The sequence below is a fragment of the Diabrotica virgifera genome, chromosome 8, assembly GCF_917563875.1.
Source record: "Diabrotica virgifera virgifera chromosome 8, PGI_DIABVI_V3a".
In the NCBI taxonomy this organism is placed as follows: domain Eukaryota; kingdom Metazoa; phylum Arthropoda; class Insecta; order Coleoptera; family Chrysomelidae; genus Diabrotica; species Diabrotica virgifera.
This window is the reverse complement of record NC_065450.1, coordinates 130,932,491-130,960,463: the sequence shown is the minus strand read 5'-3', so window position 1 is coordinate 130,960,463 and position 27,973 is coordinate 130,932,491. Positions and strand designations below refer to the sequence as shown.

The 27,973-nt window shown below is 32.9% G+C and overlaps 1 protein-coding gene across 1 annotated transcript in view; it reads right to left on the bottom strand.

The window, feature by feature from the left end:
• Nucleotides 1-10,923: 10,923 nt before the first annotated feature.
• LOC126890417 (putative vitellogenin receptor) overlaps nt 10,924-27,973 on the bottom strand; it is a 243,602-nt gene continuing 226,552 nt past the window's right edge. The window contains exons 21-24 of the mRNA XM_050659325.1: nt 26,414-26,630; nt 19,620-19,821; nt 15,587-15,765; nt 10,924-11,412 (exon numbers count right to left, since the gene is read on the bottom strand). Coding sequence (XP_050515282.1) covers nt 11,247-11,412; nt 15,587-15,765; nt 19,620-19,821; nt 26,414-26,630 — 764 coding nt within the window. The 3' untranslated portion in view covers nt 10,924-11,246. The remainder of the gene's footprint in view (nt 11,413-15,586; nt 15,766-19,619; nt 19,822-26,413; nt 26,631-27,973) is intronic.

Here is a 27,973-nt window from a genome sequence, read left to right as displayed (position 1 = left end):
CTGATCTCACTTTGTCATTCATTCCCCTACTTTCTAAATATCCCTTCCAAATTCACAAATCAATCTTCCACCACCAACTCTCATTCGTAATATTCCTCAAAACCAATTTTTAATCTTTCTAAATATGCTTAATGGATTTCAAAAGAAAATATTTAATTCCCATTCTAAAATACTTTCTAACTATTTACAAATTTTAATGACCTATTCTCTCTTTCAAATGAGTCTTATTTAGCATAGGCTAATGATCGACCTTCCGATAAGAACGATAATGGTACGCGTCATTCACTTTGTTTATCTAAGCACATTGTTCCGAGTTTCGTACGCTTATTCTAATCACTTCTTAAAATTAAATATAACAATTTGTTGTATACAGGTTGTTCTAAATTTATATGCCCGAGGTTGAGAAAATTAAAAATATTTTATATTAAAGTGAATTTTGTTTATAATTATCAAATTTTAATTTTTATATCAAATAGAAATATAACAATATATATATATATATATATATATAAAAACATAAGATGTAGATCTTTGAAACACACTCAGTGAACCAAAGATCCAAGGTTATTGGTTTAACGACCACTCGTACGAATTCAAATAGATGAAATAGAGAATGTGGAAAAATCCCCTTACGAAATGGTGGATGTGTGAATTGTTCGTAAGGGGATTTTTCCACATTCTCTATTTCATCTATTTATATATATATATATATATATATATATATATATATATATATATATATATATATATATATATATATATATATATATATATATATATATACATATTATATATATATATATATATATATATATATATATATATATATATATATATATATATATATATATATATATATATATATATATATATATATATATATATACATATTTATTTATATATATATATATATTGTTATATTTCTATTTGATATAAAAATTAAAATTTGATAATTATAAACAAAATTCACTTTAATATAAAATATTTTTAATTTTCTCAACCTCGGGCATATAAATTTAGAACAACCTGTATACAACAAATTGTTATATTTAATTTTAAGAAGTGATTAGAATAAGCGTACGAAACTCGGAACAATGTGCTTAGATAAACAAAGTGAATGACGCGTACCATTATCGTTCTTCTCGGAAGGTCGATCATTAGCCTATGCTAAATAAAACTCAGTGAAATAGATGATAGTTCATTATCGTTTTTCGCGGAAGGTTTCGATCATTAGCCTATGCTAAATAAGACTCATTTGAAAGAGAGAATAGGTCATTAAAATTTGTAAATAGTTAGAAAGTATTTTAGAATGGGAATTAAATATTTTCTTTTGAAATCCATTAAGCATATTTAGAAAGATTAAAAATTGGTTTTGAGGAATATTACGAATGAGAGTTGGTGGTGGAAGATTGATTTGTGAATCTGGAAGGGATATTTAGAAAGTAGGGGAATGGATGAAAAGTGAGAGCAGAAGGTTTTGAGCTGTCGAGAAGTGAAGTCGAGTAGTAGACGGTAGTGTACGGAGAGTGAGAAAGCCGGTAGTTCCGTGAGTGTGGAGTATCTATCGTGGAACGAGAAGTAGGCCAGGTCGAGAGTAAAAGAACCTCCTTGAGCCAAGAGTGTCCCGGTAGCTGATAGCAGTTTCGAAAAAGGTAGAACACAGCATCACGACAAAAGCAGGAACGAGAGCTATTCGAGCTAGTTTTTCAAAGGAGAACATTACTGGAAGCCAGGACGAGGTTTGATCGCAGCCAAGGATAGCAGGAAACGGGTCTTGTGTGAGGACATTTTCAGTTCACCAGGAAAAGGTCAGTCTCATTTGTTTGGACATGAATGTATGGGTTTTTCGTATTAAATTCCACATAAAAAATTGAATAACATAATCAATAATATCAGAAAAGCTTCATCAAAGTTAAATAGAGTTGTTCCTAATAACTCCTAATAGTTAAATGTTAATAAAAACTTTCAATTGAAAACCAAAAGGAAATAAGATTCCCATTTGTAAATGTTATGTTTAAGAATAATAAGAAATAGCAAATATTAAGCATTGATTGCCTTTTAAATAAAATAAAAAATATTTTGATTATAATTGTAACCCATATGTGTATTTTTTTTACTCTTTTCTTTTCTATCCCGATTAGGAACCATTAAGAAATATTTGAAGCCACGAAAGTAAGTAATTAATTTATAATTCGCCCTGAGATTGAAAACATATTGATATGTGATCTGGTTAATTAATTAGATTAGTATTAATACATTGATTAAATTAAGTGACATATAAGAATATTATCTCATATCAATAATCAAGATCACATCAACTGTCGTCCAACGTGGAAAGCATTGTAAAGTATTTCTAGTGGCAAATTTGAAGGATAGAAAGAGTAAAGCCGGTATTTGAAAATTTATATGCCTGTGGTGAGATACTTACATTTGATAACATAAAATTTTAGATCTCTTTAGGTACAAATTTTACATAACTGATTTAATATTTTATTTTTACGATATTTACATTTGATATATTTATTGACAATTTATAATATTTGGGTAAAAAAAAAAGTCGTCTTGGTAACATACTAGTAAAATTTCATATTTGGCGGGGATAATACTTCTTGAAAACAAATGTCTGTGACAAGAAGCCAAAGCAAGGACAACAAAAAACAAAAAGAACATTCAGACCAAGAAGATATTTTAGACACGACAATCATGGCATCAGAACAGCAAGAATTATCAGGAATAGATAAACTATTACAACTGATGCAACTCCAGTCACAAAAGCTGGATGACAATCAAAGAGAAACAAAACAAGCAATGGATGAAGCAAAAAGGACAATGGATAAAAATCAGGAGGAAACAAAACAGAAAATGGATGAAACACAACAAAAATTGGATCAAAAAATGGATGAAACACAACAAAAAATGGATGAAACACAACAAAAAGTGGATCAAAAAATGGATGAAACACAACAAAAATTGGATCAAAAAATGGATGAAACACAACAAAAAATGAAACAAGCAATAGAAGAGAACAACAAGAAAATGGAGGAACGCATAGGAAAGTATGAAAAGGAAGTAAAAGGATGTTTGACAATGATCAAGAACGATATGGGACAACAAGTGACAGAGATTAAAGAAATCAAAAGCAAAATAAAGGAAATAACGAATTGCCAGAAAAAGGAAATAGAAAATTTGGAAAATAAGTTGGAAAATGCTATTCAAGTAGACAGAGAAGAAGTGGAAAAAAGAATCACAGAAATAGAAAAACAAGTCACCGAAAACCGGACGCAACAAAATGTCGGAGAAAGAAGAGAAATGGTTATACATAGCACAGATGACGTGAAGATAAGGTTTGGCGGGGATATAAGAAGATTACACCCAGTGCCGTTCATAAATAGCCTGAAAAAGAAAATACAGCACATCGGAAATTTCGAAACAGCAAAAGAAACTATCAGAAACCATCTCAAAAATGAAGCAAGCCTATGGTTCGATTGCAAAGAAGAAGAATTTGACAGTTGGCAACAATTTGAACAAAAATTTTTGAATTATTTCTGGGGAAAAGTCCAACAATTGGAAATTAACAAGGAATTGCAAAATGGGAAATACAATGATAGGATGGGTATATCAGAAAGGACATATGCATTACAAATTTACTATAACGCAAAACATTTACAATATAATTACTCATCGGAACAATTAGTCGAACTGATTGCAAGACATTTCGAAGAAACGCTGGAAGACCATATCACATTGCAAAACTACAAAGACATAGATAGTTTATGCCAATTCCTACAAATAAGAGAATTACGTGTAAGAGAAACAAAATCAAGAAGGTCGCGAGAAGATTACAGGCCCCGAGAAACACAGGATTACAGAGATAGAAATCAAAATAGGAGGGACTATACAAGACGAGATTTTAATCCCAGAAGGGAAAACGAAAATAGAGACAACGGAAGAGGAAATTATGAACAAAGAAATAGGCAATGGAATGAGGACAGAAATCGAGAATACCAGAATAGAAACACCACACGCTCAAATCAAGAAAACAGAAATAATGGTAGACAAAATGAACAGGGATATCAAGAAAACCGAAACAGATCCGACAGACCAAGAGAAAATATAAGAGAAGTAAATAATACTCAGACAGATGGATATGATGGAGAGAGACATTATGACGAAAATATAAACAACGATGAGCAACCGGCGTTTTTTCACGACGGCGCTCACTAAAAACCAAAAATCAAACAGGAATCTTTTGTAACCCCAAGGAGTTTATTAAATTGGCAAGAAACAACGAAAAGAAAAATGGAGTTAATTTAAAATTTGTGGATGGATTTATCAACGAGAAACCAATTAAAATTATGATAGACACTGGATCTGAAATAACATTGGTCAACAGAAAACTAATAGAAGAAGTTAACTTAACAAATTTAATTTACAAAATACCTAGGGTAAATTTAGTGGGCGCAAACAAACGGACATTGGCAACTATAAATGAAGGCATACGAGTAATGGTACGACTGGGTAAGAAGATGTATGCACTACAATGTGTAATAATGCCAAACATGTCACATGACATGATAGTAGGAGTTGACGAATTGGCAGAAAAACATGTAGTGATAGATTTTAAAAATAATACGATGAATCTAACAGAAGAAAAAGAAGAAGAACAGGACAAGGAACAGGAGAAACAAAATACGGACGAATCAGGTAAAGAACAAACAGTGGAAATGAATTTGGCAACGAAGCAAGGACAAAGAAGAAAAGGGAGAAAAAGTCAGAAAAAGACAAAAGAGAATGAAACCTGTGGCTCCTCAAAAGAAGAGTTGAGCCCAGAAGAAGAAAATTTGAGAGTATCAGAAACAAAGGAAACCTGGGATTCCTCAAAAGAAGAGACGAGCTCAGGAGAAGAAGAAATAAAGCAAAAAAATGAAAGCGAAAAAGATATGATCGAAACAGTGGCATTTGAAGAGGAGGCATATGAAAACGAGGATGCAGAATACACGATAAAAGTATGTGAAAAATCTGAGGAAAAAGACAGAAGATTAATATGGGAAAAAGGGAAAGACAACATAATAGCCGACACTCTAACACAGGATGAGGACACTGAAAATAAGGAAACAATTACTCTACAGGTGGGACTAATTAGAGTAATACAAGAAGAAGGGGTATAAGACGTAGATTAAAGTAAGGAAATATACAGGGAGTTGGTTTTGCCTCGAGAAAATTTATTTAAAAATGCAGATAAATTTTATCGAATACAAGGCGGGGATTTGTTATATTTCTATTTGATATAAAAATTAAAATTTGATAATTATAAACAAAATTCACTTTAATATAAAATATTTTTAATTTTCTCAACCTCGGGCATATAAATTTAGAACAACCTGTATACAACAAATTGTTATATTTAATTTTAAGAAGTGATTAGAATAAGCGTACGAAACTCGGAACAATGTGCTTAGATAAACAAAGTGAATGACGCGTACCATTATCGTTCTTCTCGGAAGGTCGATCATTAGCCTATGCTAAATAAAACTCAGTGAAATAGATGATAGTTCATTATCGTTTTTCGCGGAAGGTTTCGATCATTAGCCTATGCTAAATAAGACTCATTTGAAAGAGAGAATAGGTCATTAAAATTTGTAAATAGTTAGAAAGTATTTTAGAATGGGAATTAAATATTTTCTTTTGAAATCCATTAAGCATATTTAGAAAGATTAAAAATTGGTTTTGAGGAATATTACGAATGAGAGTTGGTGGTGGAAGATTGATTTGTGAATCTGGAAGGGATATTTAGAAAGTAGGGGAATGGATGAAAAGTGAGAGCAGAAGGTTTTGAGCTGTCGAGAAGTGAAGTCGAGTAGTAGACGGTAGTGTACGGAGAGTGAGAAAGCCGGTAGTTCCGTGAGTGTGGAGTATCTATCGTGGAACGAGAAGTAGGCCAGGTCGAGAGTAAAAGAACCTCCTTGAGCCAAGAGTGTCCCGGTAGCTGATAGCAGTTTCGAAAAAGGTAGAACACAGCATCACGACAAAAGCAGGAACGAGAGCTATTCGAGCTAGTTTTTCAAAGGAGAACATTACTGGAAGCCAGGACGAGGTTTGATCGCAGCCAAGGGTAGCAGAAAACCCAGATAGCACATGACATCCCGAGGACGTCCGTTTCAGGTCCCAATTAAGTCCGAATGTACGGGGACCTCAATCGGACGTTCCCAGGAATTACAAATTAATACGTCCCCAGGAAGTACGATTACGGACGTCCCCAGGACGTCTGTTTCAGGTCCCGCTAAGTCAGAATGTAATGGGACCTTAATCGGACGTCCACAGGAAGTACGATTACGGACGTCCCTAGGAATTACGAATCCAGACCAGTTCAGGAATGTATCTAATAACCTTCAGTTACTTGGCATTTGCAGTGTTGCCATACTTTAATTGTTTGATTCTTGTATAATTCCAATCAATGGTATAATATACAAGAATAGTAAGATTAATATATAAAGATAGATTTATAATCTAAACAAAATGTATACAGTTTATCTTCATTTATCAGTTGATCTTCCTTTTTATAACAGTGTTGGTTAACTTTGAATATAATCTACTGAATAATTTAAATTTCAATTAATGTCTTAATAGTAATCATTAATAAAAAGAATTTAAATTATCTTTTGATTTAAAAACATTTATACAGTTGATCTTTATTTATCTTTTTTTGTAACAATTTTAATGAACTTTGATTTAAAATGCCTCTTTTGAGTTTTTTCTATCCAGTATTTACACTGATAATGTACTATTTACTTTTTCAAACTTTATTTTTTTGGTGCTTCAAAATTATTGAAGCAGCTATTTTTAAATGTAACTTTATGTGACGTGGTTATGTTTGTGAAAAAATTGAGGATACGGCAACGGTGTCATATTATGTCAAGCTAGAACCCTGCGCCTGGCCAATCATAGGATAGGGATTAGATTAACCGTTATAGAAGGAAATGTTAGGTTCTATGTTCTATTCATTCTACAAAAGATTAACTTTCTAATGCAAACAGAGGAACAATTTGTACAGCTAGATACAATTACTTCAGCAAAAACCGGATTTAATCATGGCATAAGTGTTTTTATATAAGGTAGGAACTTAGGTATATTCTTTTATCTACGATTGTAGGTAAAAGAATTATCAAAATTTGGAGGAGAAGGAACATAAAAAGACGTCTTATTGTTTGTTAAAGTTTAATTAAAAATTGTTTGATATATAGGTAATAGGTAGGCTTACCATACGTCCCGGTTTGACCGGGATGGTCCCGGTTTGAGATCCCTGTCCCGGCGTCCCAGTCGGTTTGCATTTATGTCCCGGTCAAATTTGAACCACACCAAAACCCCGGCCATTGATCAATGACCATCTAAAGTGCTCGACACACAAGTGCCATTACAAGCTCATGTACCATAACATCGTTTTTCAAAAGTGCCTAACCCGCAGAAAATGAACTTTTCATTGCTGCTAAAGAAGCTACTTTTGCATTCCATACATCAGTGCACGATATAAGTTTTAAAACATCTGATTGCTCCTCAAAATAATTAACATCGAAGCTGTACCAAGAAGTGTGAAGCGATCATCACGGGATTGATCGCACTGATGCGCGATGGCAAGAGATGAACTACACAACAAGCTAAAAGAATACAATTTTTTGAACATTTCCACAGATACATCAAACAGACATGATGTTAAATTGGATAGAGGCTGTCGTAAAAATATACAAATATTTTTGTAAATATACCGTACGCGTTACAAACTTAAAAGAGTTTTGTGAGACAGCTGACATCGAGTACAAAAAATTAGTTAAACATGGAAATACAAGATTTCTGTCTTTATTACCAACTGTGGAATGGATCCTGCAGCTATACAATGGCGCAAAATCTTATTTTCTTGCTGAAGTAAACTGCCCTCTAGCAAGGCCTGAAATGGTATTTTCTTGTTCAAGTAAACTGCCCTGTCGCATTGCGACAGTTCTTCACAACAGAAATTGGAGCACTTTAGTTTTGGTTTGTGCTCGGACATTTCAATGTATTCAACAAAACCATTTAGTCTATGGAGAAGACTAATTCAACTGAGACAGATGTAGGTATAAAGTTGACAAAGTTAAAAACTAATTAAGTTAATTTAGCTTAAGTGGCTGAACAACTCTTATTAGAATTGTGGGAAAAGGGCTTCGACGAAGCCGAAGAATTTAAGTTAATCTGCTCAAAAATGAGCTTACCTGGAATGAAATCGAAAAAGCAGCACATCATTAAATGCAAAAACTTCAATCAAAAACCCAAATAATAATTGATGAGCTATTTGATGAGGTAGTATTAGAAAAAGGCTTCTTCCAAAATTCTAATGAAGCTAGTTACTCCGAGAAATGGGTCTAGCTATTTACTCATTTTCACGAGCAGCATTGAGGTGTCAAATTAAAAAAAAAATTGTGGAATTTGTTATGTATCTACCCGGTACTTCAGCGCCAGTGGAAATAATTTTTTCACAGATAAAAAATGTGGTCTGACGATCGGGGGAGGATGGAAGAATGCGTTGTGGAAGCCTTGCTTACGTGCAAATTCAACATGAGCATGTCATGTAGTGAATTTTATGACAAGCACGACAAAAATATTCTGAAGACCGTGTATTCTAGTGAAAAGTATTAAACATGCGTGAGCGAATAATAAAACTGGACAAAATTTTAGTATTGTTCGTATTAATTATTGTACTTTATCTCTTTTTGCATTTCATTTCAAATATGAAAAATACAAATTAAGCGAGAAGCAAAATGAAAATGGGCCTCTTCCTCTGCTGCGTCCCGGTTTGTCTCTTCTTAATTATGGTAAGCCTAGTAATAGGTATGTGTTTTTTCATTTTAAATGCAGATTTCATCTTTAAAAATTATGAGTAAATTTATATAAAATAATTTTAGACTTTTTCAACATAGTTTAATAGTAATTAAACGCCATGTTTAAAATTTCTGAAAACATTTTACATAATGCCCTAAAAAGGTTTGGTCGGAGGTTCCAAGGAGGTTTTGGACGACCGTCCCAAGGAGGTTTTAGTCGGACGTCCCCAGGAGAGTTCGGTCGGACGTCCTGGGCACGGATGATTTTGTAACATCGGACGTTCTCGGTACGTACCGAGGATTTCCCAGGACCTGAAACGTACGTCCTCAGGAGGTACGAATGTCCTAGTGGTACATCCCGGGTACGTCCCAGGGATGTAATTGTGCTGTTTGGGAAACGGGTCTTGTGTGAGGACATTTTCAGTTCACCAGGAAAAGGTCAGTCTCATTTGTTTGGACATGAATGTATGGGTTTTTCGTATTAAATTCCACATAAAAAATTGAATAACATAATCAATAATATCAGAAAAGCTTCATCAAAGTTAAATAGAGTTGTTCCTAATAACTCCTAATAGTTAAATGTTAATAAAAACTTTCAATTGAAAACCAAAAGGAAATAAGATTCCCATTTGTAAATGTTATGTTTAAGAATAATAAGAAATAGCAAATATTAAGCATTGATTGCCTTTTAAATAAAATAAAAAATATTTTGATTATAATTGTAACCCATATGTGTATTTTTTTTTACTCTTTTCTTTTCTATCCCGATTAGGAACCATTAAGAAATATTTGAAGCCACGAAAGTAAGTAATTAATTTATAATTCGCCCTGAGATTGAAAACATATTGATATGTGATCTGGTTAATTAATTAGATTAGTATTAATACATTGATTAAATTAAGTGACATATAAGAATATTATCTCATATCAATAATCAAGATCACATCAATATATATATATATATATATATATATATATATGATTATTATACATTAATTGTCAATTTGGTGGACAGTGGGCCATTCTATTATTTCCCTCCAAAATGAGATATTGTCATCACCGATGAATCTTAGCATTGTTCTAATGCCTTCAAACTTGGATACTATTAATGGGCGTTTTTCAGATTAAGCTCGCGTTGAAGGCAAAACTATCACTTCTTCGGTTATTTTTCGTTATACTTCTGCTGGAGAAGTCCTGTTTTTGCAGTTAGAGAAATTTTAGGCGCCATTTTTAATATACTTAGAATAGACACAGCCGTCCCCTTTTTGTTGAAAACGATCTGTTTACATACGTATAAAGAACGCAATAATAACAAAAAGTGAATTTATGAAAATTTGTTGAAAGTCCCCTTTTTGCAGTTAGCAGTTCATATTTTCTTTTAGTTGGACAATAAAATACATTTAAAAGTTCATAAAATTTTAATAAAATATAAATATAAAAAATATAAAGTACATAATATCATGCGTTTAACCTATTCTATAATAAATAATTTCATATTGTCAAATCTACCCGTTAGTAGGCAACTTTAGTAACAATACAGAGGATATTTTTACAGTATTATTTTATCTACACATCTATTTATTAGTATTAAGAGGAAACAGTAGCATTCAACAGGTAGCAAAAACGCGTTCCAAGATTGCGGCTGTAATTTTCAATATTTTTTCGAGATATTTGGCACACGTATTCGCAATATAATAAAGAATGGCGGTACAGAGCCCAATTTGAAAAATATATTAATATGTGGAAATTACTCTGTAATTAAATACAATATTAAAAAAACGAGCCTGTACCGCCATTAAGAAAAACAAAAAAATAAACTTTCTTCAAATAAACTTTTTTATCCGATGCTTAGATTTTGTGTCATTTTGGAACTACTAAAATTTTTTATTTCATTAGTAGTTCCAAAATGACACAAAATCTAGGCATCGGATAAAAAAGTTTATTTGAAGAAAGTGTATTTTTTGTTCTTCTTAATGGCGGTACAGGCTGGTTTTTTAATTTTGTATTTAATTACAGAGTAATTTCCACATATTAATACATTTTTCAAATTGGGCTCTGTACCGCCCTTCTTTATTATATTACGAATACGTGTGCCAAATATCTAGAAAAAATATTCAAAATTACAGCCGCAATCTTGGAACGAGTTTTCACTACCTGTTGATCGCTACTGTTTCCTCTTAAGTTTTAATTCTACTGTTTGATATAAGAGATAAATAATAATTTGTATCTATTTTGATGTTAATATAGATTGCTATGTTCAACAATGGAATTATCAACGAATTTAATATTTGTGAAGTGTAAGAGTCATTTTGCTTTTAATACACTTCAAAAGATTAAAACAACGTTTATAAGATTATATAAAACATAAAACAAAGAATGACGTAACAAAAAGATACAAACTTAACAAACACAACTATCGTTTAGCATTCTGCTAGCATCTTTCGCGTGGTCCTCATGTTCTTCGGCCACAATTATCGGATTTGTGTACTCGTGTTGTCCTGGTTTAAGGATTTGTTTTTGGTCTTCACGGACAGGTTTTCCGTAGAGTGGGTTATAAAATCGCATGCTAAAATAAAAAGTTAAATGTAACAGATATCTAGAAGCAAAATGGCATTGATAAACTTCGTTAGCAAGATTTTGCTAATAATGTATCAACAATCAGTTTTATTAGTTTACATATATTTCCTACACGACTATTGGTGGAGAAATTAATAAACCAAATGCAGTATTTAAAAAAAAATAAAAATGTAAAATTCCTAATCTTTCGAATAACATAAGATATGCAGATGATAACGTGATTATGGGAAGCTATGCTGAACAACTCTAATTACTACTAAACAAAACAAACAGTTTCTGTGAAAAATATGGACTAAAAATGAATATAAAAACGCTGTGTCTAGGTACACGCTAACGTGTACGCAAATAAAAAAGTTAGGTACACGCGAATTATTAAACTTCATCAAGCCAGTGACGTCATTATTTAGCGTGAGCAGTGACTTTATATTTTAGTACACGCTATTTTGATATGTTAAGTGTTTGTTGTTTGTTTGATAGAAAATATTTTTATTAAGGGTAGGGGAAGGGAAGCAAAACTATTCAGATGTTTCAAACTTAATTGTAATAAAACAATATGTATGTATATAAAAGTATATATTCAGGTTAGCAAAATAAATATTAGTTAACATGATATATACAAAATACTGCTAAAATAATTTTTATACATAAGTTAATTATACCAGTTTATATTGGTGTTTATTTTTGCTGTTGTGTTTATTTTTATTTATACAGGGAGTTGAACTTGTTACGATTTTCATAGAAAATTGATTATAACTTTGTAAATACCCTGTATAACATAATAAACCTTTATATTTTTGTGATATGAAAGTTAAGAAGATTTTGAACATAAAATAAAATATAGGGTATTCCATTTAAAAAACATAAGTTTGTTCTGCCACGATATTATCGAACGCCCTGTAACATTCTAACTAATTTTAGTAATTTTGTAATATGAATCTCAAAGTTTGCTAAAATTTTTGTTACTAACTTTTATTGCTATCTATTACTATAGCGGATCTACTGAGCTTTATCACACTAATCAATCGCCCCGTATACCTATTTTATCTTATTACTTCTGCTACCCTTAATCACGAATTTTTGTCTCTTATCTTTTTCATACTGTTTTAGAATGTTGTTAAACTCATTAAAAGAACTAAATAATTGTCCACACTCCATACTTAAAAAAAAAACACAAAACAAGTAAAAAATAAGGAAACTCTTTACAAATCAATATTAAAGTGTAAACATAAAGCGATTAGACAAATTCCAACCACACTCTGACACTCGCGATACACAGATACTTAATACCACAGCCACAGCATCCACGCGGCTCAAATTAGCGTGTACCAAAAAATCCAGTCATAGTACACGCTAAATAATGACATCACTGATTTGATGACGTTTAAGCGAGTACCTAACTTTTATATTTGCGTACACGTTAGCGTGTACGTAGACACAGCGAAATAAAAAAGACCAAATTCATAATAATAATAACTAATAACTAAGAAAACAAATATACAAACAAGCATGCATTTGAGAAATGTATGGATAGAAAGAGTTGATAAATACAAATACGTCGAACCCGCTTATCGGAATAGCCTTCGTGCCAAGCAAAAGTATTCCTATAACCGGGACATTCTAATAACCGATCACTGATGGCTAATAGAAACGTTTCGGAACCTCAAATTTCTATTCCTTAAACCGGAATATTCCTTTAACCGGTATTCTAATAAGCGGGTTCGACGTATATAGGAACCTGGATTTCAGACAATAATGATCAAACAACAGAAATAAGGGCCATGATAGAAATACGAAGAAATACGCTTGTAAAAAGGAACACAATTCTGTGCAACAACGACCTTAGATTAGAACTAAGAGTAAGAGCTTTAACACATTCGCGGACACACTGTCATTTTATACACGTATTCTTATGGAGTAAATGACTTCATATGCAGTCATGACCGCGAATGTGTTAAGATGCTACGTGTTGTCGATACTGCAATATTGACTTGAAAGCTGGACATGGAAACAAGAACACAGAAATAAGATACAGTCACTTGAAATGTGGTATTACAGTAGTACGAAATATTTAAACACGGAAATATTGAAAGAAATGAGCAAAGAATACGAAATAATAAACACAATAAAATAAGAAAATTTTAATATCTGGGACACGTAATGGGGGGAGAGTAATATGAAATGCTAAGACTGATAATGTAGGGAAAGATAAGAGGAGGAATGAGTATAGGAAGAAGGAGAGTGTCATGGTTAAAGGATTTACGGAACTGGTTCAAATGCAGTACAATATTAACTCCTCAGATCAGCGATAGATAAAGTACAAATAGTGATGATGATATCCAACCTCCGATTGGGAGACGACACTTAAAGAAGAAGAATGTTTTAAACATGAAATAATTGTTCAAAGTTAAATATTTGGAACTTGCAAAGGGTAGGATCTACTATGTGCTGTTTCACATTATAAGAATTTTGAACGTGCGAGGGTTTTCTCGTGCGGTAGTTTTGACGCACTTGTCCTTTTCACACAATAAGAATTGAGTCGCACGAAGATATTTTGCTGTGTCGTTTGGTATAGGTATTAGTTTTATTTACACTTTGTGGCTAAGGTCGGTACATGATACGATGTCTGATATGTATCATTACGATGTATCATTACAAATAGGTATTTTTTGTCCATACTTTTGTCCTAATGTACTGTAATGCGTATTTAATTCATCTGCAACTTCTATTTTGTCAGATATTATTTCTCATGTTTTTAAATAAAAGTCTTAATTTGTTTTTATAATCCTTGTTCTACTAAGTTATTTGTGGGATCTTGGATTAGCTCATACAATATATGTAATAAACTATTCTAAATGGGAAATAAGCCACAATTTAACTAAGAAAAGTATTTTATTAACGTTTTGACATCCGACTTGGGCGTCGAAACGTTAATAAAATCATTTTTTAGTTAAATTGCCTCTTTAACTTGGGCACTTTGCATCCATTTTGACCCAGTGTGTTTCTTCAGGTCATCTGATCATCGCATCTGTGGCCTTCCCCTTTTCCGTTTGTGGTTCCACGGTCTCCAATGTATAATCATCTTAGTCCATCTTTCATCCTTCTGCCGTAGGGTGTGTCCGGCGAACTTCCATTTAAGCTTTGCTACTTGGGTAGATATATCTTTCACTTTTGTTTTGTTACCTATCCATTCGTTTCTTTTCTTGTCTGATAGTTTAATGTTCATCATTTGCCTTTCCATGGCTCTTTCTGTCTTTGCTATTTTTCCATATTCTCTTTTGTAAACGTCCATGTATGAGAGCCATATATTAAAACAGGGAGTATACATTGATTGAAGACTCTTGTTTTTAGATATTGCGGGTATTTTCTGTTCTTTAGAATATAAGACAGTTTTCCGAATGATGCCCAGGCCAATCTTATGCTTCTCTTTATTTCTACCCTATAAAACTAAATATAATTTCGTAGAATAAAAGGTATAGTTATATTATATGGACCGAAATCGCATTATTATAGCGTTGTGGTTACTTTCTTGTCAAAGAAGGAGAAATAAGAGGAACCGAGTTCATTGGGTCCATCCTATGAACGCAAAAAGATACGATATATAGATTTTTATATTCACACATATGGATGGGTGCATATTTAGATAAGCACCCTCTTTATACTGAACGTTAATTGCAAATAGGTAAAATAAAGTTTATTATAATATACTTAGCAGTTTTAATTACTGTTGTTATCAGTACCATATAATTAATTTTGCTGTGCTTACCAAATGTGTTTTTTTTTATTACCTAATTCATCGTTATTATTAATTCATTACGTAATTTATCAAATTCACTGTTAAGTGCACGGTATACACCATTCCAAGTATTTCTCGTCAAGTTACTATTTTTATATATTTCTATATAATAATATAATGTAAATAAAAATAATATACCAAACAGCACAGCAAAATATCTTCGTGCGACTCAATTCTTATTGTGTAAAAAGGACAAGTGCGTCAAAACTATCGCACGAGAAAACCATCGCACGTTCAAAATTCTTATAATGTGAAACAGTCCATTTGATTACATGAGCCACCATTGGAATGTAGTCGTGCTTTCTAACTCTCGCACGTTTAAATTCTTATAATGTGAAACATTACTATGAAATGAAGTTCGTACACTTACCTTATATTTAATCCAGTATCACCTCTCCTTTTTAGCAAATAATAAAATACTGCTCCAAGGAATACTAATAGTAGTGGAATTAATATTGCTGAGGCCACTGCTCCTGAATGTTTATCGGATGCAGTCTGTATTGGTGTAGTATGTACAGCAAATTTGTGATTATTTCCTGACTGATTATCCTTAAAAACATAGATTTAATGGTTGAACATGTTGCCTTTGTGAGTCCATTTCAAGTATTGGAAAATGAAATAAATGTATATTATGTACAATAGTACAATAATGTACATACTTACTCACAATCACTTTTATTTTACTACATACGATCGGTTTCGCCTTTTATCATTTACAAAGCTTCATCAGGTCTCCGGTACAGTAAATGATGCATTATTTAATTTTGCTGTACTGGAGACCTGATGATGCTTTGTTAAGTATAGAAAGTGAAACCGGTCGTATGTGGTAAAATAAAAGTTATTGTGGTGTAAGTATATTCATTTGTTACATTTTAAAATACGTACATTTAATTAAGGGAAAAGGCGCAAAATGTCGCCTGTCAAAATTGTCAATGCGTTTTAAATTTATTTATTTTTTTCGAATCCTGAGAAAACTAAGTATTTTTGAAAAATTTAAACGCAGAATGAAAGATTTCGTTATTACCGAGGGCAGAAAGTCCCTTAAAATAAATATAAAGTTTCTTTTGAATGAAATATTTGGAATTAAAAATCACACTAAATTCTCTCTTTTATTTTCACCCCTGTAACTTATTAAAATAAACATTATAGAAGTTTTCAGAAACTTTCGGCTCTGAATAATAATGTAATCTTTCATTCTGCGTTTAAATTTTTCAAAACTATTTATTAGTTTTCTCAGGATCCGAAAAAAATGAATACATTTAAAACGCATCGAACATTTTGACAGGCGAGATTTTGAGCCTATGCCCTTAAGAAAGTAATGTCCTAAAATTAAAGAGACTAAACCACCTAAGATATGCAGACGATGTAGTAGTAATAGCATCAAGTTTTGAAGAACTACAAGCCATGCTAACCGAGCTGGCAAATGAATCCGAACAAATAGGTCTTAAAATGAATTTTGCCGAAACAAAAACAATGACAAACACACAAGATAATAGAAACGTAATACTAAACGACACCACAATAGAAGCGGTTAATGATTATATATAAGTATTTGGGAGAGATAATAAAAATAAATAAGGAACACCAAACAGCGGAGGTAAAAAGAAGGGTCAGATTAGCCTGGGCAGGATTTGGGAAATTAAAATGGGTCCTAAAGAATAAAAAAATACAACAATACTTAAAAACAAGAGTGTCTGACCAGTGTATACTCCCAATTCTCACATACGCATGCCAAACAGGGACCTTGACCAAAGCAAACATGGATAAAATAATGAAGACACAAAGAGCCATGGAGATAGCAATGTTAGGAGTAAAATTAACAGACAAAAGCAAAACAACTATGTAAGAAATAAAACAAAAGTCAAAGACATAGGACAACATATAGCTAGGCTAAAATGGAGCTTCGCAGGTCATAACGCTAGACAAACGGACAATAGGTGGAATACCACGATACAACAATGGAGACCATGGACAGGAAAGAGAGCAAGAGGACGACCCCAGATGAGATGGGAAGACGACATTAAAAAGATTGGAGGAACGCACCGAAAACAGAAAGCACTAAGCAGAAGCGAATGGAGGAAACTGGGAGAAGCCTATGTTCAAAATTGGACGAAATAAAGAGCAAAAAAAGAATCCTACAATATATCAAAATATTGAAAAGGTTTATTATTTTTTCTGTGATGGTCCATGTTTCTATGCCGTTCTGTGACTACTGGTGGTACGATGGTTTGAGCTTTATTTCCTCTGGATATTTTTAGATCCAAGCAAGTGCTATAGAATGAAGTATTTTCTGTTAGATAGCATAATATTTGTCCGTATTTTCTCCTTCTTCCTACCATCCTTAGTTATTTGTAAGCTCAGATATGTGAACTGTTTTACAACGTCCATATTTGTATCGTTTATTATCAAATTTTGCATTATTCGTGGTTTTTGTTTTTATTTGGCCCTTTTAGTATACTATTTTTACCTATTTTGACGGTAAAACCGATTTCTTTCGCATTTTTCGCAAGTTCGACACAGAGAAATACGTTCTGTTAGCAATAATTATCCGCTCCACGTCGCTGCCATCCTCAGTTATCTGTACGCACAGGTATGTGAGCTGTTCTACTAGTTCAATATTAGCATCGTATATTGTCAAATTGTTAACGAGCAACTGTCAGAGGAAATTGAAATTAGACGTGGTATAAGACAGGGATGCGTATTGTCACCAGTTCGTCTTAATGACTACTTGGAACAGATCCCAAAAAAAAGCTCTTGAGGGTGAAACAGCTGGAATATAGGTAAATGGAGTTCAAATTAACAACACTAGATATTCGTATATAAAGCCAAACATATTGAAGATCTTCAGAGACTGGTAAAAAGAATATATAGCGGTGTATAGCCAAGAATACGGTCTAACAATGAACATCAAGAAGACAAAATATCTAAAACGCAAAGGAATAACGAGAATCTCCTGATAAACGGAACCAATATCGAACGAGTAAACCAATATGCATATCTTGGAACAATGATCAACTCCACAAATGATTACTTCCAGGAAATTTAAATTAGAATAGAAAAGGCTAGAGTGAATTTTAACAAAAATGAGAAAAGTTCTCGGCACAAGAGATCTGAAGTTAGAGCTAAGAATAAGATTGGATATGTGCTATGTTTTCTCGACTTTCTTTTACAGAATGGAAGCGTGGAGCTTGAAAGCGAGATCAATGAAAAAACTGGAATCTTTCGAGTTGTGGATGTATAGAAGAATTCTGAAAATATCATGGACAGAACACGTCACAAACAAAGAGGATCTGAGAAAGATGAATAAAGAAATGGTCCGTCGCGAAGATGGCTCTTGAAGAAGATTGTTAAATTCTGCAAGTTTCTTTGTTTCCTTTCTTGTATTAGCTCATCTCCCTGCGTATACTGTTTCTATTTAGCCCTTCAGTTATCTGGAAGGAATCTGTCCATTGTTCTTTGAACTCGTAATTGCGCTTCTGTGTTAGTCATGGTGGCTTGCACTAATTTTATATCCTTGATATATCCTTAGTATACCAAATTCTTGGATAATTAAGTATATTTTGTCCCTGTTTATGTTATCACAGGCTTGTCGAAAATGTATAAGGTAGATATTTATGTCGTCCTCTCAAGTTGTAACTAATACTTATTTGTTTTTCATTGACCAGCTGGTCAATAGTGGATCGTCCTAGTCTGCGTCCAGCCTGATATTCTTCTATGATTTTCTCTCTGAAGTGACTTAATCTCCTGTTTATGATCCAAGTAAACACATTATAACTCACACGAAGTAAGGATATGCCTCTATAGTTTTTGTAGCTGATTTTTTCTCCCTTCTTGTGGATTAAACCTATAATTCCTTTTTGCCAGTCTCCTGGAATTGATTCTCTATTCCACACTTCTGTTATTAGTTTATAGAATCTATCTATCAGTACGTGCCCTTTAATTTTGAGAACTTCACCTGGTATGTGGTTAATACCTGGGGCTTTATTATCCTTCAGTACTGTAATGTCATCCATAATTTCCTGTTATTGCTCTGGTACTGCATGGGTTTTGTTTGTTTGTATTTGCTCTGTTAGCAGATCCTCGAATTTGCTGTTTGTATTGTTGCATCGTCACTGATAATTTGTCCTTCATTATTCCTAAAAAGATCAGTGCGTGGTTTGTATTCCTGTCTGAGTTGTTTCAGGAATTGATATGCTGCTCTAGTGTCTGCACATTGGCGATCATATTGACAATAATAACGTTATCTACAGCAGCTCCAAACATAAAAACTTTTTAGTTAGTTTGAACTAAACAGGCTTCTTAATTTTCCTACATAAGAGATTTAGATATTATATAAATTAGCTAATCTAATAATATTGATATAATCTACCAAATATATTTAATTATTTCTAAACTATACTTACATCGTTTTCACCACAAATTTCTGAATGATTACTAACTTTCCCGTTATGACAGAGACATCTATATCCTGATTCTGCTGGTACACATAAGTATGGACATTTGTGTCCAGTACAAACATTTTCTACTTTAGGCTGAAGCGATTCCTGCTCAATAACAAATTGACCACTGGCAAACGTGTGTAATTTATATCTGGGATTGCAGGATCTAGTAAAATATAACTTGGTTAAAAAAAGAGAAGTATACAATCATACAATACAAGAATTTAATTTTACCTATAATTATTATAGGTTATAATTATTATAGGTAAAATTAAATTCTCACTACTCAAATTCTAAATATATATCACATTTATTATTATATACTAAGGATTTTTACAGTTTTCACTGTATTCCTTCACTCAACCGTTATCTGCAGCTCTTTCTGTTTTCCAGTCCCCTTCCTGTAGATTTCTCCTCTCCATTGCTCCGTCCACTTCATCTCTGAAGGATCTTCGGGGTCTGAATCTCTTCTTTCTTCCTATCGGGCTCTGTTATTCTATTTATCTAACGATTTTGGCCTGCTCTTCTGACATGTCCTTACCAGGTTAATCTCTTCTGTTCGATGTAGTCTATTGTATCTGAGTTCATTATTTTCTTAATCTCTATGTTATTTATTCTATCTCTTCTTGTTACTCTGCAGCTTGTTCTTAGGAATTCCATCTCTGTTGCTCTTATTTTGTTTTTGGTTTTCTTATTTATTCTCCAATTTTCACACCCATAAATGAGGATACTTCTTGTCATGCTGCGTAACTTGGAACCATATGGAAAACTTTTTTAATATCAATTTTACGAAAAAAAGTTATTCTTCATAAAGTGCTCTGCATAGTCTAAAACCTAAAATGCAATCATCAGATATCAAATTTTATCAACAGTATACGAGGTATGTCTAAAAATATGAATTTAGCTCAGGAGTAAAGTGCCTTTATATTTCACAATATCTAAAATTGTTATAAAGAAAAGTTGTTTGTAATTAAAAATTATGTTATAATGTAATTTACACTCTTCTACTTGAAAAAAAAATTTGAAAATTTTCCTCAAATTACAGATACCCAACATCACTTTTATTTAAGATAACTCCGTTATTATTAATTTTGCGAAAAAAAGTTATTCTTTATAAAAATGTCTGAATAGTCAATAAACTAAGATACAATCATAAGATATCAATTTTTTTTCAATTTTATACGAGGTATGGCAAAAATATGAATTTCGCTCAAGAGTAAAATATCTTTCTAGTTCACAATATTTCAACTAGAAGGACGCAATTGCATATTGAAACATAGTTTTTAATTCTGAACAACTTTTTTTAATAACAAATTTCAGTATTGTGAAAAATAAAGCGAAATTCATAATTTTTGACATACCTCGTATAAAATTGACAAAATTTAATATCTTATAATTTTATCTTAGTAATTAGCCTATGCAGAACGTTTTGTAAAGAATAACTTTTTTTCGTAAAATTAATAATAACGGAGCTATCATAAATATAAGTGATGTTGGGTGTCGCGTGATTTGGGGAAAATTTTCAAAAATTTTTTTTTTTACTTAGAAGAGTGTAAATGCAGATTATGGCATAATTTTTTAATTAGGTATGCTTTTCTCAATGACAATTTTCGATATTGTGAAATATAAAGGCACTTTACTCTTGAGCGAAATTCATATTTTTTGACATACCTCGTATACTGTTGATAAAATTTTATATCTGATGATTGCTTCTTAGCTTCTAGACTATGCAGAGCACTTTAAAAAGAATAACTATTTTCTTAAAATTGATATTAAAAAAGTTTCCCATATGGTTCCAAGTTACGCAGACACACTGTTATTCTTCTTTTCGTTTTTATGCTGATGTTTTTATCCCACAGTACCGGGTTAAATTTTAAAATGCAGTTTTTCTTAGTCTCTTGTTTTTCCTAGTCTATATTTTATCTGCTTCCGTTGTTCCTTTGTAGTTTGATATTGTAAAACCTAAATACTTGTACTTGTCTGTTCCTCTGATTTGTTTACCTTCGTCTATGTATTTCAAGTTGTTTTATTTCTGCATTCTCCATTGTTAGGTATTCAGTTTTCTTTAGGTTTATTTCCATCCGATTCTTTGTATATTCCTGTTCCAGTTTTCTCATCATAAAATTGAGGTCATCTTCATCTTGTGCGATCACTATTTGGTGGCTAGCAAACCGTTCCTTACTGGTTACCCATTCCTTCGCACTTCCTTTTCCATGGTTTGAAGGTTTCCAGGAATATTTTGAACGGGGTAGGGGATGTGGAACAACCCTGCAGTAGTCCCTTTGTCGCCTTAAATGGACTACATGTTCTCTTGTCCGTTTTGATAGCTACTTTGTCATTCTTGTAGAGTGCTTTTAGTGTTTTTATTAATATTCGTGAAACTTCGATATCTTTCATTGCTTCCCATATCTTGGTCATATGCCTTTTTAAGATCTACAAAAGCCAGATGGACAAATATTTTTTTGGCCATTCTTTTTTCTATTAGTTGTTCGACCGTGTAAATGTGATCTAAGCATGCTTTCCCCGCTGTAAAACCTGCCTGGTCTTCTCCGATTTTATCATGTATATATATTTCTAATTTTTCCTTTATGGTCTTTCCATACAGTCTGCCTGTAGACGATATATTGCTGATTCCTCGGGATTCCTCGTTAGTTTTCGCAGTTCTATTTATATTTCCTTTCTTATATTATATTGATGTCATATACGCTTGGGTCCATTCTGCCGGTAGGTATTCTCTATTTAGTGCTCTCTCAAACATTTTGTGTATCATGCGGGACAGCTTTTCAGATCAGTTTTTATCAGTTCATTTGGTATTACGCCGCCGGGGCCTTCTGCTTTTTTTGTTCTTGAGAGTTATGATCGTTATTTTTACCTCATCTAGGCTTAATTCGATTTCATCATGTGTATAGGTTTCTATTCCGTCTATTGATGATTCTTTGAATTGAGGGCTATTTCCGGTTAGCAATTTTACGTATTCTTCGTAGTTCATTTGGTATTACGCTGCCGGGGCCTTCTGCTTTTTTTGTTCTTGAGAGTTATGATCGTTATTTTTTACCTCATCTAGGCTTAATTCGATTTCATCATGTGTATAGGTTTCTATTCCGTCTATTGATGATTCTTTGAATTGAGGGCTATTTCCGGTTAGCAATTTTACGTATTCTTCGTAGTTCATTTGGTATTACGCCGCCGGGGCCTTCTGCTTTTTTTGTTCTTGAGAGTTATGATCGTTATTTTTTACCTCATCTAGGCTTAATTCGATTTCATCATGTGTATAGGTTTCTATTCCGTCTATTGATGATTCTTTGAATTGAGGGCTATTTCCGGTTAGCAATTTTACGTATTCTTCGTAGTTCATTTGGTATTACGCCGCCGGGGCCTTCTGCTTTTTTTGTTCTTGAGAGTTATGATCGTTATTTTTTACCTCATCTAGGCTTAATTCGATTTCATCATGTGTATAGGTTTCTATTCCGTCTATTGATGATTCTTTGAATTGAGGGCTATTTCCGGTTAGCAATTTTACGTATTCTTCGTAGTTCATTTGGTATTACGCCGCCGGGGCCTTCTGCTTTTTTTGTTTTTGAGAGTTATGATCGTTATTTTTTACCTCATCTAGGCTTAATTCGATTTCATCATGTGTATAGGTTTCTATTCCGTCTATTGATGATTCTTTGAATTGAGGGCTATTTCCGGTTAGCAATTTTACGTATTCTTCGTAGTTCATTTGGTATTACGCCGCCGGGGCCTTCTGCTTTTTTTGTTCTTGAGAGTTATGATCGTTATTTTTACCTCATCTAGGCTTAATTCGATTTCATCATGTGTATAGGTTTCTATTCCGTCTATTGATGATTCTTTGAATTGAGGGCTATTTTCGGTTAGCAATTTTACGTATTCCTCCCATTCGTTTTTTGTGATTTGACCGATCTTGTTTGTCTCTCTCTTTCTTTTATTTTTTAGCGACTTTAAGATACGCTGCAACTCTGAATTTCTCGTTCCTCCTATGTGCTGTTCTATCTCTGTGCATGTTTTTCCCATCTTTCATTTTTTTTCGTTTGCCACTTTTCTTTCTACTTCTTTATTTTTTTCACTGTACAGTTCTCATAGTTTTTTGTGTTCAGGTATTTTACATAAAGTCCTTTCTTCTCTTTTATGCATTTCAGTGTGTCTTCCCTTAATTTCGTATTTTGGTAGGTGTATTTTTGGTCCTCCTCGGTAAGAGTTTCTAAGGCTGTTGTCTTCATGCATGTTTCTATGAGTTCACACATTTGTTTTAATCATTCATACCTAAACTCTTGTAGCTTTTGTTCCAATCTTCGTTTATATAAGTCTTTTATGGAGTCTTCTCCATAAAAACATATTACATAAAATAATATTAAATAAAACAGCTTCTTCTTTGTCAACCACTTTTCATCCGCTTCTGAATAAAGGTCTCTCCCAATTGCATTCATCTTTTTTTATTTTGCGCCAATCTAATCCACTGATTGCCTGCCACTGCTCTTATGTCATCTACCCATCTCTTTTGTGGTCTTGCCATGCTCCTTGTCGTCCTTCTTTGTCTCCATTCTAGGATTCTCCCTGTCCACCTGGTATTATCATATCTGACTATGTGACCGGCCCAACACCAGTAAATTTTTTAATTTCTTCTATGATATCCCTGATCTTCGTTCTACGTATTATCTCGGGGTTTCTGATCTTGTCACTCAGTGATGGTCCAATTATAATTCATTCCATTGCCCTTTTAGCGTTGTTTCTAGTTTTTTAGATTTTTTTTCTAGGGTAATATATGATATATATTTATAGGATATATATATATATATATATATATATATATATATATATATATATATATATATATATATATATATATATATAATACGCCAGTAAATGGGAGCAAGAATAGGATACTACCTCCGAATTCTATCCTACTGCATGGATTTTAATGACATTTTGCCTCTACTTATCTCCTAATTCAAAGTCTACCCTATGCCGATGTGTGCTTTTATCTTGGGGATGGTTCCCACCCCACCCCTTCTTAGGGGTGGAAAACTTTATGGTTAAAATTACCACGGAATTCGCTAGAGAACCTAATTCTAAGCAAAAATTGTTTAATATTTTTTTTGAGATATATGTGGTTGAAAATTAACCATTTTCATTGAAACATAATATCTTGTCGAACGGTTTTTTGCGGATACCTTAAAAACTATGTATCTACCTAAAAAACTATATTAAACACTTTTGTAGGTTATAAAAAAAACAAAGAGACACTTGCCCTCATAAATCTTCTAGTTATAATACAAAAAGGGATATGATAGGTGAAAATAGTTTGTTTTTTGGTACATTCTCAAATTGGTGTATTCAACTTGAAATAACAGAGAAACGGTCGAATTTAGGTGTATAATGCTACTAATACTTTTTGTAGTACTTGAAGAGACCTTTACAATTAGATGTATTAAAGGTTCATTACATTAAAGCTAAGCGAGATATGCTGCAAACAAAATTGCTAACTAATGTATTTTAAGAAAAAATGAGAAGTAATTTTAACCCCCATCCACCAAAATATAAATGCATCGTTTTCTTTCTACAATACCTTTTATTATAGTTTTATTTCTATGTTCAAAAAGTTGGACGGGTTTAAAATTAATGGTTTTTGGAAAAAAAAGATCAAATTTTAGAGCGCATTTTTAAAATTTCTTAAAAATCTTCCTTTTTCTCCATGTAACTTGAAAATGGTTCAGTTAGTACTTGAAAAAGAGATACAGTAATGAAAAATAAAAAGAAAATTTTTATCTGAAAAAGCTCTACATTTTTGTGTGGTATCTTTTTTTCGTATCTCTTATCTTTTTCGAGTTACATGGAGGAAAAGGAAGATTTTTAAGAAAATTTAAAAATGCGCTTTATAATTTCATCTAATTTTTTTCAAAAACCATTTATTTTAATCCAGTCCAACTTTTTGAACATAGAAATAACACTATAATAAAAAGTATTGTAAAAGGAAAAGCATGTATTTAAATTTTGATGGATGGGGGGGGGATGGAAATATAATTCTCATTTCTTCTTAAAATACATTAGTCATCAAATTTTTTGCAGAATATCTCGCTTAGTTTGAATGTAATCGACATTTAGTATTGCTCATTTTAAAGGTCTTTTCAACCACTACAAAAGTTATTAGTATCATTATACACCTAAAATCGACAGTTTCTCTGTTATTTCAACTTGAATACATCGATTTGAGCATGCAGCAAAAAAAAACAAACTCTTCTTACCTACCATATACATACATACCTCTTTGTATTTTAACTAGAAGATTTATGAAGGAACGAATCTCTTTGTTTTTTATAACCTACAAAAATATTTTATATAGTTTTTTGTTAGATGCATAGTTTTTAAGGTATTCGCAAAAATCTGTCCGAAAGGTGTCATTTTTAATTGAAAATGACCAATTTTCAACCACGAATAACTCAAAAAAGTGTTGAGTTTTCGAAAAATATTTATAGAACAGTTTTTGATTAAAATTAGGTTCTCTAGCCTTTTCCGTGGCTATTTTAACCAAAACATTTTTCACCCCGAGATGGGGTGGGAACCACCCCCAAAATAAAAGCGCACATCGACATAGGGTAGACTTTGTTTCTTAAGCTATTCCCTACTTACTTTAAAAATATCAAGTAAATCGATGTAGTAGGATGGAATTCGGAGCCAAATACCCTCATTAACTACCCTATAACTCTCTCTATAATACACCAAATATTAAAAAATTAACTTACCTGTCTCCATATAGCTTACAACTGACTATATAACCAGTTGCAACAGTATAGTATAATTGGTTCTCAAAAAATTTAAGTCCTTCTGGTTGAGAGATATTTGAAAATACAGTTTTAACCGGTCCTCCTTTGTAGCTTACTTCGTGTATACTTTCATCTTGTTTGTTAGTATAGTATAAAAGTTTCTTGTTAATATCGAAAGTTATATCTTCAACATTGCCTGAAGAAATCACAGTTTATAAAGAGATTAGTATAAAGTACCCCGCACAAATCTTATGGAAATTAGGTCCCAGTGGATTTCGTTCATACTTTGGAAAAATACTCTTTGAAGCATCCTGGTAAAAAGTTCTCATGGGCACAACTCAATCGTATGAATGATTTTCAAGATATAGAGGCACAAAATAGGAAAATTATAAGATTTTCTGGGTATTCCAATTCCCCGAGTTACTGGTTATCTGGCAACATGTAGAAGTTTGGATCAAGAAAAAATACTAGTAGTCTAGGAATTTTTCCTGGCTATCCAATGGCGACCTTTACTTTGACCTTGGCCTTCAACGGACGTCATCTTCTAGAGTTTCGAGGATTTTCGGCATTAAATTGATATAAACAGATTATTCATTGGTTTTTGGGATCGCTAAACACGAATATGCCACCGGAACCGACTCCCGGAGCACCTGGTTTTCAAGGTCAATGAAAGGGACTCCTGGAGTTTCGAGGGTCTTTGGTACTACATTAATTCAAACGGATTAGTTATGGGTTTTTGGGGTTACTGAACACGAATACGTGATCATCACAGACACAGGAGCATCTGGTGCTTAAGACAGGTTACCTTCTGGAGTTTCGGAGAAATCAAATGGAGGAATCAAATGGATTACTCTTAGGTTTTTAACTCCAGAAGATAACCTGTCTTAGGCACCAGCTGCTCCTGTGTCTGTGCTGATCACGCATTCGTGTTCAGCAACCCCAAAAACCTATAACTAATTCGTTTGCATTAATGTAGTACCCAAAGACCCTTGAAACTCCAGCAGCGCCTTTTACTAACCTTGGAAACCAGGTGCTCCGGGAGTCGGTTCTGGTGGCATATTCGTATTTAGCGACCTCAAAAAACCCTCCAGTAATTCATTTGCATCAATTAAATGCCGAAAACCATCGAAACTCTAGAAGATGACGTCCCTTCCAGTAGCCCTAGCCACCACGTCTTTAGGAGGTCAATTCTGATGGCATATTCGTGTTTAGCGATCCCAAAAACCCATGAGTAATCTGTTTATATCAGTTTAATGCCGAAAATCCTCGAAGCTCTAGAAGATGACGTCCGTTGAAGGTCAAAGTCAAAGTAAAGGTCGCCATTAGATAGTCAGGAAAAAATCCTAGGCTACTAGTACTTTTCCTTGATCCAAACTTCTACATGTTGCCAGATAACCAGTAACTCTGGGAATTGGAATACCCAGTAAATCCCAGAGTTTGTGCCTCTATATCTTGAAAATCCTTTATACGATTGAGTTGTGCCCATAAGAACTTTTTAACAGGATGCTTCAAAGAGTATTTTCGCAAAGTATGAACGAA